The 15,923-nt window shown below is 41.3% G+C and overlaps 1 protein-coding gene across 1 annotated transcript in view; it reads left to right on the top strand.

Moving 5' to 3' along the window:
* fstl5 (follistatin-like 5) overlaps window positions 1-15,923 on the top strand; it is a 427,630-nt gene that overhangs the window by 152,647 nt on the left and 259,060 nt on the right. The window contains exon 6 of the mRNA XM_060926685.1: window positions 14,832-15,028. Coding sequence (XP_060782668.1) covers window positions 14,832-15,028 — 197 coding nt within the window. The remainder of the gene's footprint in view (window positions 1-14,831; window positions 15,029-15,923) is intronic.

Genomic DNA, 15,923 nt, shown 5'->3' on the forward strand with positions numbered 1-15,923 from the left:
AAGAAAAAAGACCTATGTTATACAGTACATTCTTGTGGTAATGAACGGAAGACATGACATGACAGTGATCTGAATGCATTTTGTGATTAATGATGGCAATCAAACCTAAGAAGACTGCAAACTGTGCTCTGTTAAAATACCAAGAGGAGGAATTACTATAGCATCCTGCTCCAAATACAAGTAGTCTTTTAAAACATCTTAGGCCCTGTCCACACGGCAACGGATTCAGGTGAATCTGATAAAATTGTTTATCGTTTCGGCCTGGCGTCCACTCGGCACCGGCGTTTTGGGTGCCCAAAAACGAAATCTTTTGAGAACGGGTTCCAGAGTGGAAAAATCTGGCAACGGCCCCGTTGCGAAGTCGTCTGGATGAGTAGAACGGATTTGTTTACGATGACGTCACAACCACATGACTGTCAGTGCTTCACGCCGGGTAGAAGTGTAACGAACTCGATGCGAGTTGACAACAAATCCTATAACTTGGTTCATGAAACGCGCTTACAAAATATTTTCATTGTGAATATTTATTGTGTAATGGTGCAAAGTGAGAGAGAGAGAGAGAGAGAGAGAGAGAGAGAGAGAGAGAGAGAATAGCCCTTAGGGCAGTCTTTAGTCCAAACACTGCGGAAGTACTGAGTATAACCAAACCGCGCACAGCCCGTGCGCTTTCCAAAAACAAAACCAATCTCACCAGCAAAAATAGGAAAAAAAAAAGGAGCGATCTCACCTCTTCAGATGTTGGTTTAAGTCCGACAATATATTCCTCAAAAAGGGCGTAGAAGAACAAAGTAATCCATCAATGTGTAGCATTCAATTTATTCCGGACCATTAAAGAATTCTGGAGGATCTCAGAATGTTGGCGTACCAGCTTCCATCTACCCCCATTCATTCCTCTTTCCGCGTCTTTCGTTTTACGCTACTGATTACTAATCAAAACTTTATGTGGCTGATGCTACAGAAGAAGGGGTTTATGCGCATGCGTCTACTTCTTCTATTGTTCTGGTGTCTCCGATGGAACCGTCTTACAGCGCACATAGAGGTGTGGCATGTGTATTGCATCGTTTTCAGCAAGCGTTGCGTTGCCATATGAACCTGATATTTTACTGATCCGTTGCCCATGTGGACGCGATATTAAAAAAAAATAAATCTCTTTGCCGTTGTCGTGTGGATGTAGCCTTAATCACAAAACAGCATGAGAAGTTCATTACGAGCAGCATCAATCAACCACATCAACCAATGTTGGCTAAGTGAGAAAAAAATATCTTCAGCCAATGCTAGATGAGTGAAAACAGCTCTTACCTTCTTGATAATCAGCCACTATTGATGCTTGACAATGAGGCTATTTGAAGGCTCTAAATTGACCATTGGTGTGAATGTGAGTGTGAATGGTTGTTTGTCTCTATGTATCAGCCCTGCGATGATCTGGTGACTTGTCCAGAGTGTACCCCGCCTCTCGCCCATAGTCAGCTGGGATAGGCTCCAGCTTGCCCATGACCCTGGTTGCAGATAATGGATGGATGGATGGATGGATGGATGGACAGAAATTGCTGAGGTATAAGAAGAATAACTCACTTTGCGATGTGCGGTTATTGGAAAATAATCAACTTCAGGATGATTGATTATTTTCCTATTACAGCACAATCCCAAGTGTATGTTTAATTACTTCCTTTCGGTATATCACTGCATTGCTTGTGTGTTGACATGTTTTACCTTGTTATCCCCCACCCAAACAAAGTTTGGCAGGGGATATAGAAACGGATTCCGTCCATCCAGGTGTCCGTCCAGTCACGTTTTTGTCTCCGGGCCATATCTTTAAAACTACTGAAGATATCTTCATGAAACTTTGTATACATAATCAAGCAACATGTGAACTGATGCCTTTTGCTATTTTGGATTTTTGAAAAAAAAAATGTATTTTTCAAATTTTTACATAAAAAATAGATTTTGACTTAGTTTCTAAGCGCAATGTTCATTTCCAGAGCATATATCCAAAACTATTCATGATCTGGATTTGAAACTTGGTAAACATGTTAACAAGGTGATGCAGATGTGCCTTTTCATACTAAGAAATTTGAGAAATTTTAATTTTTCATGTTTCCATGGAAACAGTTTCAGACTTAGTCTCTCAGGTTAGTCTTAGGAGTAGGTTTTGTTTCCGTAGCAGAACTTGAAAACGATGAGTGGTATGGTGTTGAAAGTTGGTATATGTGTTGATTAAGTAATGTATTTGTGCCTTTTGATACTAAGAAATGTGAGAAATTTTCATTTTTAGCTCACCTGGACCAAAGGTCTGGCAGGCTTATGCTATGGTCTGCTGGAGTCAGTGTAAAGAGGTAGGGTTGGTTTCCTGCAGCAGAACTTGAAAAATGTGACAAATAATATCTTGTAACTTGGTATATAGTTGTATATAGGGCGGGGGATATAGATGACTCTGTCTTTTTGTTATTCTTGTTTTGTAGGGTTTTTTTTCTGATATAAATCATAGCACTCTTGTCTAACAGTACTAGTTGTGTAGTCTATCCCCATCATGGTCTGTTACTTACCACATCCAAGTCTAGCTAATTTTCCAACAGGACATTTGAGCAGCCACAGCAGCATGACCCATCAGTATACATCAGGTCATCCCTGACGGCTGCACAATGCTGCTCTGTGTATTGCTGTCACACACCTTCAATTATGCAGGAACACAGTCTGGGGTGAAGCAGGGCTGCCGTCTAACACAGTGTTATTCCTATCCAGGCTGAAGCACTCCCATGCATCCTGATTGAGAAAAGTCAGGGTAGAATGCACAATATCAGTGATGAATCTGTAATAAACAACCTTGCATTCATTAATCTAGGTCTCGAAGATAATGTGCATTTGTTTCTGTGTGTGTGTGTGTGTGTGTGTGTGTGTGTGTGTGTGTGTGGAGTATACAATGTGGTCATAGGAACTCCTAAGAACTGAATAAAGTGAAGAAAGGCTTGAAGGTCATTTCTGAATCAGCAATAAACGAGTAATCTGTGTGTGTGTGTGTGTGTGTGTGTGTGTGTGTGTGTGTGTGTGTGTGTTTGCGTGTCTGTCTGAAATTTGCAAATCACATTCAATAGAAGGTGATGCATTCTTTAAGGCTTTAGGGATTCAGATTTTCATCACACAGATTAAAAACGTGCTCTTATATGAAGATTTCTGTACGGAGAAGTTTATTAAACATTTGCGAAAGGAGGCTCCAATGTCAGTGATTGTCACTTATTACAGCATTATGTTTGGACTTTCCTCTGATATTTAAAAAAAAATGTATTTGTTCTATTTCCCAAAATATACGCAAACTAGAGCGGCGGCTACAATTATCGACAGTCTATAATTATCAACACCTTTTCAGATTTAACAATAAAAAATCATTTTACAAAGGTGAGTTTCAGTTACAACAGTTATTATTGGTTAATTAATCAACCAGAAGACCCCGCCCTTTGATCTTGTCGTCTGATGACACAGCTCGTTACCCGAGATGGAATTTAAATTTTTTTTTAGCACAGTCAGCAATTTAAGGAAAACCCGGACATTATGATCGCAGGTAAGCATGGTGGAAAGATCACGGACATGTTTTTACTGATCAAATTCACCGATATTTCACGATCTCCTTGTCGAAACCGACTTTGTTTCTTACACTTTCATTTGACAGTCGCCATTTTGTATCTAAACGCGTGTTTGAGAAATCACGTGAGGTGTCAATAACAGTGATCACTTTCACCGTTGTCCACCATTATCGACACCCTGTAGAATTAAGTGACATTTACAACTGTTATGGACTGATCTTTGTGTAACATTGTTGAAGTAGATGAAATACTTTAAAATGTACTTTAAAAGTTCTGTGATTTATGATTTTTTTTTTCTGATTCATAACAGAATAGAATTCGACCAGAATTGAATTTCTAGCATATAAAAAATGACATGCTTGAAATATTCAGATTTTTCTATTCCATTCAGATTTTTTTTTCAGTTTGTTGTAAATATCTACTACATGTTATATCAATAGACATTTTATACTTTGGTTCGAGGAATGACATGCAACCATTGACGTGGATTTTCATGTGGTTACAGTGTCAATTGCCTGTTGATATTTATTGGTACAGTAAACTACAAAACTAGAAATTAATACAAACAACAACGAATGATTAACAAAATGTGATTTACAAAAATACTTTGAAAGTGGGCGGCACGGTGGTGTAGTGGTTAGCGCTGTCGCCTCACAGCAAGAAGATCCGGGTTCGAGCCCCGTGGCCGGCGAGGGCCTTTCTGTGTGGAGTTTGCATGTTCTCCCCGTGTCTGCATGGGTTTCCTCCGGGTGCTCCGGTTTCCCACACAGTCCAAAGACATGCAGGTTAGGTTAACTGGTGACTCTAAATTGACCGTAGGTGTGAATGTGAGTGTGAATGGTTGTCTGTGTCTATGTGTCAGCCCTGTGATGACCTGGCGACTTGTCCAGGGTGTACCCCGTCTTTCGCCCGTAGTCAGCTGGGATAGGCTCCAGCTTGCCTGCGACCCTGTAGAACAGGATAAAGCGGCTAGAGATAATGAGATGAGATGAGACTTCGAAAGTGGAACAAAAAGATTTTCTGGCACAGGTTAAACATTATCAGTTCATTTGTTTACAAACATTAGAATTACTTCCTCATTGATATAAGTACCGACATCCATATATTTATCTCATCTCATCTCATTATCTCTAGCCGCTTTATCCTGTTCTACAGGGTCGCAGGCAAGCTGGAGCCTATCCCAGCTGACTACGGGCGAAAGGCGGGGTACACCCTGGACAAGTCACCAGGTCATCACAGGGCTGACACATAGACACAGACAACCATTCACACTCACATTCACACCTACAGTCAATTTAGAGTCACCAGTTAACCTAACCTGCATGTCTTTGGACTGTGGGGGAAACCGGAGCACCCGGAGGAAACCCACGCGGACACAGGGAGAACATGCAAACTCCACACAGAAAGGCCCTCGCCGGCCACGGGGATCGAACCCGGACCTTCTTGCTGTGAGGCGACAGCGCTAACCACTACACCACCGTGCCGCCCCCATATATTTATATAAAAGATATTTTGTACTTCATATAAGTCTGTGTAAAACAAATTTCAAATGAAAACTGTTTTGTTAACTTAATACCACATGACGATTATTGAGATAATCTGGGTGTCGATAATTGTGGAACGGTGTCGATAACTGTGGACAAAGGTGTCAATACTTGTAGAACAGTGTCATGTGATCTGATACGCTAAGTAATCGGGAATCAACTAATTTTTTTCTAGTAGAAGTTTGAGTAACTATTCATGCACAATTTACATACTGAAAGTCTTTTCTACTTTTACAATGGCCAAAAGATCGTTAAGGTGTTGATAATTGTAGCCGCCGCTCTAGTATCCTAATTTAAACTACTATGACTTTGACCAGGCAGTTATTAAGAAAGAATGAATGATTGCATTCAAACACAGCATTTATTTAATCATGGTCAAGGTCTTTTTATTTGTCATTTCAATCATATACAGTTGGTACAGTACACAGTTAAAACGAAACTACGTTTCTCCAGGACGATGGTGCTACATTAAACATCACAGGACTACAAGTCTATATATAACAACAAAGTGCAAGAGTGCAACAAGTGCAACATCGCAGATGCCTCATCTCATCTCATTATCTCTAGCCGCTTTATCCTGTTCTACAGGGTCACAGGCAAGCTGGAGTCTATCCCAGCTGACTACGGGCGAAAGGCGGGGTACACCCTGGACAAGTCGCCAGGTCATCACAGGGCTGACACATAGACACAGACAACCATTCACACTCACATTCACACCTACGGTCAATTTAGAGTCACCAGTTAACCTAACCTGCATGTCTTTGGACTGTGGGGGAAACCGGAGCACCTGGAGGAAACCCACGCGGACACGGGGAGAACATGCAAACTCCGCACAGAAAGGCCCTCGCCGGCCACGGGGCTCGAACCCAGACCTTCTTGCTGTGAGGCGACAGCGCTAACCACTACACCGCCGTGCCGCCTATTACAAACCAAAGATTGAAAAAACGCTTAATTTTCAGAAAACTGCTGTATGAGGATCACATGGTCCAAAATGGGCCTCATTAACCAATGTGCTCAAATGTATTTTTTTCTTAATAACTTTTATATTTTTCAAGATATTTACATGGAAATTGGCAGGCACATAGATGGTTGTATCTTCTTCTTCTTTTGGCTGCTCCCGATTAGGGGTCGCCACAGCGGATCTTTCGTCTCCATTGCTCCCTGTGTTCCACATCCTTCTCTACCACACCTGCCACTTTCATGTCCTCTCTCACCACACCCATGTATCTCCTCTTTGGCCTTCCTCATTTTCGTTTGCCTGGTAGCTCCATCTTCAACATTCTCCTTCCAACATGCTCTGCATCTCTTCTCAGGATGTGCCCATACCATCTCAGTCTCATCTCTCTTAGCTTAATTCCCAAGCTCTCCACATGTGCTGTCCCTCTGATGTGCTCGTTCCTTATTCTGTCCAACCTCGTCACTCCCATCGCAAACCTTAACATCCTCAACTCTGCCACCTCCAACTTTGCCTCCTGTCTCTTTGTTAAGGGTACGGTCTCCAAGCCATACATCACAGCTGGTCTCACTACTCTCTTATACATCTTACCTTTCACTTTTGCTGGGACTTTCCTATTACAAATGACTCCCCAAATCCTTCTCCAACTGCTCCACCCTGCCTGCACTCTCTTTCTCACCTCACTATCGCAGTCCCCATTTTCCTGCACAGTTGACCCCAGGTACTTGAATTCACCAACTTTCTTTACGTCTACTCCTTGCATCTTCACTACACTCTCATCCTCATTCTCATTGATGCACATGTATTCTGTTTTGCTACTGCTCACCTTCATTCCTCTTCATTCCAATGCATACCTCCATCTCTCCAAACCCAGCTCGACCTCCTTTCTACTTTCACCACATATCACAATATCATCCGCAAACATCATGTTCCATGGTGACTCTTTCCTCACTTCATCCATCGAGCTATCCATCACTATGGCAAACAAAAAAGGACTCAAAGCAGATCCTTGATGGAGTCCCACCTTCACCTTGAACCATTCAGTTGTTCCAACTGCACACCTCACTGCTGTTTCACTGTTCTCATACATGTCTTGTGCCACTCTAATATACTTCTCATTCACTCCACTCTTTCTCATACAATTCCATAACTCATCTCTCGGCACGCTATCGTATGCCTTCTCCAGGTCTACAAACACACAATGTAGCTTTCTCTGGCCTTCCCTGTACTTCTCCATTAACATTCTTAAAGCAAAAATTGCATCCGACGTGCTCTTTCTTGGCATAAACCCGTACTGCTGTTCACAGATTGCTACCTCTCTTCTCAATCTCGCCTCCAGTACCCTTTCCCATAGCTTCAAACATCTTCACATACTATGGTTGTATACTGAATACAAAGTTTGAAAAAATTGTAAAAAAAACAATTATGCAAATGGGCGGCACGGTGGTGTAGTGGTTAGCGCTGTCGCCTCACAGCAAGAAGGTCCGGGTTCGAGCCCCGTGGCCGGTGAGGGCCTTTCTGTGCGGAGTTTGCATGTTCTCCCCGTGTCCATGTGGGTTTCCTCCGGGTGCTCCGGTTTCCCCCACAGTCCAAAGACATGCAGGTTAGGTTAACTGGTGACTCTAAATTGACCGTAGGTGTGAATGAGAGTGTGAATGGTTGTCTGTGTCTATGTGTCAGCCCTGTGATGACCTGGCGACTTGTCCAGGGTGTACCCCGCCTTTCGCCCGTAGTCAGCTGGGATAGGCTCCAGCTTGCCGGCGACCCTGTAGAAGGATAAAGCGGCTAGAGATAATGAGATGAGATGAATTATGCAAATTAGCATTTAATTAGTATTAATTATACTAATTAGGTAAAACCGTTAAATTGGTACACTAAATAAAAAAGTAATAAAATAATATTTCTAATCCCCTCTTTGTGCTCTGAAGACCTTTGTATTTCTAAGTAGGGCCTACTAGTGTTTATATAAAAGAATATGTTATTATTTCTATTAATATTCACAGCTTTCAAGGCAAACCTCGAAAAAACTGTCTGATCCACATCCAATAAACAATTCACATTAATTGAATTGAAATTGACATTCGCGTTTCTGACTTCTGGGTTTTTTTTTTAAATCTCATTCTGACCACTAAGATCTCAATATTTTTCATCAAAACAACTACAGCTATATTCTAAAAGAGTTATTTATTTACTGGAATCAGTTTGATTTGAAAAAAAAATAAGTAGGTAAAGCTATGAAAACTCAATCCAAAGTCTCTCGTAAAGCATAACATCAAAACTAGCAGATGGAAAATTTTGCTAAATACTTCATCAGAAACAGTGAGAGCGAGAGAACATCCCTAATAAAAGTTATCTGATTGATATTCACGAGTAATCTAGTGAGAAACCGATCAGAAGAGAGAGTGAGAGAGAGAGAGAGTGCCTGACTGCTTTCCCATGACTCAAAACGCACCGGCAGTTTCCCGACGTCCCATGAGCAGAGAGTGTGCTCTGTTGTATCAGCTTCAACCTGCCCGTTACTCCCAAAGTACTGAATAGATCTTAACAAGATACATTTCTTTGTAAAGCAGAAATTATAAGCTTTTTAATGATTGAAAATATTCAAAAGTTAAGCAGTGACAGATTTGGAAACTTTGATGAGCGTCTGCATGGACAATTTTCACAGCATGACCAGCGAGTGTCTGATATGCCTAGTTAATGTTCATATCAAACATCAGAATGGAGAAAAAAATGTGATCTTGAGTGAATTTGAGAATTTCAGAAATGCTGATCTCCTGAGATTTTCTACACAGAATTTTGTGAAAAACAAGCAACAAACAACGACTGAGTAGTGTTAGTTCTCTCACCTTGTTGATGAGAAAGAATGGCCAAATTCATTTGAGCTGACAGGAAGACTAAGGCCTTGGTCACACTATAGCTCGCGATGGGTTTGAGAATACTTGGCGATGAAAAATTGGTAGCATCACCACCAATCATGTGATATTTGAGCTTCACGAGTTGTTTTTTTGGTGTGTCTCAGCCTCGTGAGTGGCCAAAAACATTGCGAAAAATTTTAATGCATGCACTGAAACTTGGCGGTGATGTTTTCATCGGCAAACTAAAGGCCTCTGCATGCTCTTGCGACAAGGCTTTCGCAGACAGCTTTTCGCAGACAGTTGTAATTTATCGTTGAGCGGGGAGTAATAGGCGTGCGCGATGTTATTCACCGCTACAACGCAAGGGGGCGCGAAGTCGCGAAATCGCTAGGAGTAGTTGGTGGGTGTGGTTAGTGGAGTGTTTATCCTCCGGTTACTTATAATGACTAGAACTGGAGTCGTATAGATGTACGTACTTCCTCACTTCCTTGATCAACCACTCTTCGTGCTGCTCCATCTTCGCTCGTGTTTTTAAAAATGGCGGTCGTGAAAACAAAACAAACCGGGAAAGTAGGGAAGCGGAAGTGCATGTACAGCGGATGTAGAGTGGACCAATCAGAGCCCTCTTGTCTGCGACGCTGTCTGCGAGGCTTCTGCGGTGGTCACAATTTTTGGGAGGTGCGCGCAGAGCGTCTGCGAAGGTGGGGGGGCTACGCAGACACTGTCTGTGACGCCATCTGCGAGGACTGGGTTGTCAGCATAAATTGGCCTTAAGCAGCAAATACTCGCAGATGGGTTTGGGAATATTTCCTGAAGCTCGGGGAACCTTCATCGAGCCTCTTGAGAAGTATTTGTCTCAAATCAATATCCCTGATGCTTGCAGGAACCTCATCAACACAGTGGCTCGGTGTAGCCTAACCTTCACCAAGACTTAAAAAGTGCATTTACATTCGGGGATCCTTCGGAGCGCATTGTGTGCACACTTGGGACCCAGTCATTATGGGAAACACCTGATACTGACTTAAGCACAATCAGCATGTGCATATAAGGACACTGTTTTCACAGAGACTTTGTGAAGTGTTCTGTCAGGTGCACGGCAGTAGACGGATCTAAGTGCAGGAAGAGTATTTCTTGGCAGGCGTGATACTTACAAAAACAAAACGTGCAGCAGAGTCAGAGTAACAAAACACAAATGAAACCGAAAGCAGAGTCATAAACATGGCTAGAAACAAACGTGACAGTGATAATGATAATACTTTGCAAAGCCTCTGTGTCCTTATATGCGCGTGCTGATTGCGCTCAAATCAGCATCAGGTGTTTCCCATAATGATCGGGTCCTGTGAGCGAGTGCGGCCGCTCGAGCACGCAAAGGCGTGACAGTCAAGTGTTCACCTGCTGTGCGACCACAACTTTTTAGCTCCCTTATATATCGCCATGCATCGTCACCAAAACGCCTCATTTTCATCACTAACCATCACAAAGCATCACGAGCTGTAGTGTGACCGTAGCTTAAGATAACTTAAATAACCACTCTATACAAACATGGTGAGCAGAAAAGCATCTCTAAACATGTTGAATCTTGAAGGATGTGGGCTTTAACAGCAGAGTTCCACTTCTTTCAGCTAAGAACAGGACTCTGAGACTACACTGCGCACCAGTTCACCAAAACCGGACAGTAGAAAATTGGAAAAAAAGATTTCCAACAGTCGAGTTTCAGGATTAGATAATTGCATGAATGAGCAGGGGTACAGCTGCTCCTGTGAAAATGGCTGTATATATCGGAGAAGATTGAGCAGTCATGTGAAGAAGAACGCTCACGGTCTTGACGTGTGTCAGTGAAACCGCTCATACAGTCCAGAGAGTCCAGCTGCTCCTCTTCTTCCAGCTCTCTTCATTTTTCTTTCTCTCACCTCGTGCCTTTCATTCACACTCACATGAAAAGGCCCAAGGGAGAACACGGTGGCTCGAGCACGGAACCTTCTCTAGCTGTAGGTGATGAAAATGTTGCATTCACTTTGAAGCCCCACCTGATAAATTGTTCCAAACAGATTTTTTTTTTTCTAGCTGTGAGAAATGTTTGAAGTATTTATCACCTTTATCATGGCTATTTTTGCTGGAATTGCCCATGGTGCCATTTGTCGCTCACTGTCTACCTGTGACTCATCAGCTTTGATCTTTCATGACAAGCAAATTGATTGAACTTCATCTTCATGATAGTGGGAAAAATCTGACAAATATTTTCTCAGTATAGTTACTCTGTGTTATCAAAGTCCCTCTCACGCCAGAATCTGGTCTTCCCAGGTAGTCTCCTGTCTCAGTACTAACCAACTATTTAAGGTGTATCTCCATTTCGATAGCCCTCGGCCTCTCGCCTATACAGTTAGGGCTACAGTGGTGGGCCAGTCCTCTGGTAACTGTGAGAGTTTGACTCCCCACTCGCATCTGTATTGCAGCGTGCCTTGCCAGATGGCAGTAGGTACTATTTTTATGATGGTCTTTGGTATGACCCGACCGTGAGTAGAACTTGTGATCTCCTGGCCTAGAAGTGGACACGCTAACCCAGACCTGGGCATTTTACGGCCCGCGGGCCGCATCCGGCCCTTTGGTTCATTCTGACCGGCCCGCGTAAGGTTAATTAGAAATTACAAAATAAATGTATTTTCTAATTTTACCTCATGCATGGACTGAATGTGCATTGCTTTTATTTCAAAGTTGTGTTCAACAAAAATGCAATGCGCGCGACATGAACATGACATGAAATCCCACGAAACCTAATCCCGCGATAACTACTTCTGTAATTTGTCCAGACCAACCACAAACTTGTACGTCATCCTTCAAACGGTCCAGCCAATCACATAGTGTGACGTCACCAGCAGGCGCCTGAGCCGATCTGATCCCTACACCGAATCGACTGATGATCATCTGTCAGTTGTGCTTCGCATCTCCACCTCAGACATTCAACCTGACTTTGATGCACTCGTTAAAGACCAACAGAGACTAGATTTCTCTCACTGAACAAATAAAAAACTGAAAAACACCAAATGAGGTGATTAGACGACAAATGTGGGCGTCATTATTATAATATACTAAGTAACTTTAAAAACGCACAATGAAATTCAACACGATATCACTTTAGCTCCATGCACATATTTGAAATTTATGATATTGTATGGAATGCACACACATCTTGAAACATCGATAAAGGACATTTATTGTCAAACTCAAGAATTAATTCACAATAAAAAAATTCAAAGTGACAGTTGGTCCATGTTCGGACCGTCATGCTGGAGATTGTGGGTCTGTGTCGTCCAGGGGTCTCAGCAGCAGTGACTGAGGGTGTCAGGAATCTGTCACGGAGGTGAGCTAGCCTGATGTGCTGATCCTGAACTGGCGTCGTGACTTGAGGCTGACCAGGGCGTGGACGATCCCTGGTGCTCCCTGTCTGTCTGTAACGCTGACTCAAACGGGAAATGGTCGAATGATGAACACCGAAGTGCCGGGCAACCTCTGTCTGTGTACTTCCGGCACACAACATCCTGATGGCCTGTTCACGTTGATTTTGGCTTAGGCATGGCATCTTCAATAATGACAATTTTCCCATCATTTCCCCCGGGTATTTATAGGCAAGATTGTGTGTGTACAGTGTATGCAAAATTTGTTTGAAAATTAAAGCCTGTCCATGTCATTGACTACCCGAGTCATATTGTACGTTATTGAGTACAACTCCCTTAAATTCTGATTTGAGCACAGATTTGGAACTTATTCGGGCGGAACGAAGTTATTTTTCCATTGTGATACATTTCTTTTCTTCTTGAGATAAACTCAGCACGAATTCAGCAAGTTTTATCAATGTGCGTTTTTAAAGTTACTTAGTGTATGATGTATCTTGCTTGATATTTGGAGTAGAAAGACAATATTGTGATGTCTTTATTGTGTTTTGGGGTGAATGTAACTGAAAAAAAAATGGTACAAACGTTCACATTTTGTTAACCATTGTTTTGGGAAATTTGATTGAATAAATGAAATTTGTCATAAGGCAACCTCGTTTTTTCCATACTCTTACCAGTCTTAGCAGCTTGTAAAAATAATGTTATTTATTGCTTTATATAAAGAAATACAATTAATATTATGCAGAATTTAGTTCAGCCTTTTGGTCCGGCCCTCCACGAAATTTTCTGTTTCTCATGTGGCCCCATGGAAAAAATAACTGCCCACCCCTGCGCTAACCACTAGGCTAACTTGCGGTCGGACCATGTTACGTGTGGCAATAATTCCATTTTAACAAGCAAATCACAGCTGAGATTTTGAGTACAGCAAAACGTTATGAAATGTTCCTACGTTTTATTTTATTTTCGACTCGGTGTCAGTAAAATATCCCAAAGCTGTCAAGCAAATAAGTTATCGTCATGGGTAATGAAACTGATGTTGATATAAAAGTTTTTATCTGCCATTAAATTTCAGTGCTACACACGGACAGTGGACTGAAAGTTTGCATTGCTTTAGGACATAATGAACAGGATCCAACCTGGAGCTGTGAGGCAGTAATGATACCAAAAACTGGGGATTTGGGATGAAAAGAGAAGTAGAAAGTTTCTTTGCTGTCAAATTTGTTCAGGTGTCGCTGCATAATAGAACAGTGCACCACCACTCCAGGGTCTGCTAAATCTTTCTGAAGGTCTTTTGCAGTCAAACAGGGGTTTTTATTTGCCTTTCTAGCAATCCAACGAGCAGTTCTTTCAGAAAGTTTTCTTCATCTTCCAGACCTCACCTTGATCTCCACTGTTTCTGTTAACTGCCATTTCTTAATAACATTACGATCTGAGGAAACAGCTACCTGAAAACACTTTGCTACGTTCTTGTAGCCTTCTCGTGCTTTGTGAGCATCAATTATTTTATTATTCAGAATGTGACGGAGTTGCTTAGAGGAGCCCATGGCTGTTGATTTTAGGGACAAGTTTGAGGAGTCAGAGAATTTATACAGCTTTGAAATCTGCATCATCATCTGACCTTTCCTAACGAAGAATTTGAACAAGCCACAGCTCAATAAGCTAATTAAGGTCTGGAACCTTGGTAAAAGTTACCTGAAAACTCAAATGTATTGGGGTGCCCAAACTTTCGCATAGTGTTTCTTTTCTTTTTTTTCACTCTCCAATTGTACAAAACAAAAATAATACACAAATCTTGCAGAAAACGCTGAAATGTGTCGTCTTTACCTTTATGCCTTTTGGTGATCAGTTCATCTTCTGCTCACTTAACTATTCACAGTAACAGACATTTTCAATAAGGGTGCCCAAACTTTTGCATGCCACTCTATCTATCTATCTATCTATCTATCTATCTATCTATCTATCTATCTATCTATCTATCTATCTATCTATCTATCTATCTAATCCATAAATCATGAGGGTGCCGAAAACTCCAGCACTCAACTGTTGATAATGTTGAATGTGTGTTTAAAAAATATAAAAATAAAAAAAACACTTTGTACATATTTAGATTTAATGTGTTTAAACTACTTCTACTGTTTTTTTTTTATAATCGCCATTTATATACAGTATGCATCACAAAAATCACTCCTTTACAGGAATTTATGAAATGGATCCTGGATCAGAGCTCACGTTTAACAAGCTTTCATGAATCAAATACATTTCATTTTATTTTTTATCATTTCATGGGGATTAAAAACGCTGATCAAACTCTGAATCTTGTTACTGGAGTAAAAAGTCTCATTGAAATTTGTACATATTTATATTTACGGTGTTTAAACTACTTCTGTTAATATTTTTATAAATCACCATTTACATACAGTATGCATCACAAAACTCACTTCTGGATGGACACATTTCTGCTGGATTGTAGGACTCCGTGTGATCTTCATTTCCCATCTCTCGTCTCTCTGCAGATGATAACTGTCGTCTAGTCGATTACAAAAAACTGAAGAGCAAGGTGTTGAACCTTCACGCTCTTCGCTTCCTACCACCAGGAGCCCAGGACAGCTATGAGAAGGACATGGCGTCCAGGAAGCATGTAGTGGACCTGATGTTCAAGCGTTTTGATGCCGACGGGAGCAGACAAGTGGACAGCAGCGAGCTTTCACAGGTCAGGGAATTAATAAAATGGATCCTGGCTCAGAGTTCACCTTTAACAAGATTTCATGAATCAAATACATTTCATAATTTTTTAATTGTTTCAGGGGGATTAAAAAGACTGACCAAACTCTGAATCTTGTTCCTGGAGCTAAAAGTCTAATTGAAAATTTGGAATGATATAAAAAATAAAAAAATCATGTTCATGTATGCAAATTGGCTCTAAGTGCCATATGAAAAGTGGGCAGGGTGTACGATTAAGCATTATTTAATGGTAGTGTACAAAGAATAACATAAAACCTACATAAACTGAAAAAAAAACCATAGGAAATAATTTGCTTTATTTTATTTAAAGTTTAACTTGATTTTTATGAATACGTACAGCTAAGCCATGACACAATAATAACAAAATTATAATGCACTCTCAGAAAATAAAGTACATTATTGAACCTTTAGAGGTACAACAGCTTGTCACTGGGGCAGTACCCTCTAAGGAACTTATTTGTACCCTTTATATACTGCTTGGGAACATATATGGAACTTTATGGCCCTTATAAGGTACACATAGTTACCCCAAAGCCCAATAATAAGCCCTAGAGGGTATATTAATGTAGAGTCTGCCTTATAGTACAGAAATGGACTCCTACTGTACCCTTATTTCTGACAGTCTGTATTTCCCAAAAATGTATTTCTCTGGCCCTGAATTAATAAGTTAGATTTGATGTGTTAAGGAATAAACCGTGTGTGTGTGTGTTATAAGAAAATAATCAATAGCGGGTTACTCTGATGCCCCTTTTCCACCAAATCAGTTCCAGGGCTGGTTCGGGGCCAGTGCTTAGTTTGGAACCGGGTTTTCTGTTTCCACTGACAAAGAACTGGCTCTGGGGCCAGAAAAAACAGTTCCAGGT

The sequence above is a fragment of the Neoarius graeffei genome, chromosome 8, assembly GCF_027579695.1.
Source record: "Neoarius graeffei isolate fNeoGra1 chromosome 8, fNeoGra1.pri, whole genome shotgun sequence".
In the NCBI taxonomy this organism is placed as follows: domain Eukaryota; kingdom Metazoa; phylum Chordata; class Actinopteri; order Siluriformes; family Ariidae; genus Neoarius; species Neoarius graeffei.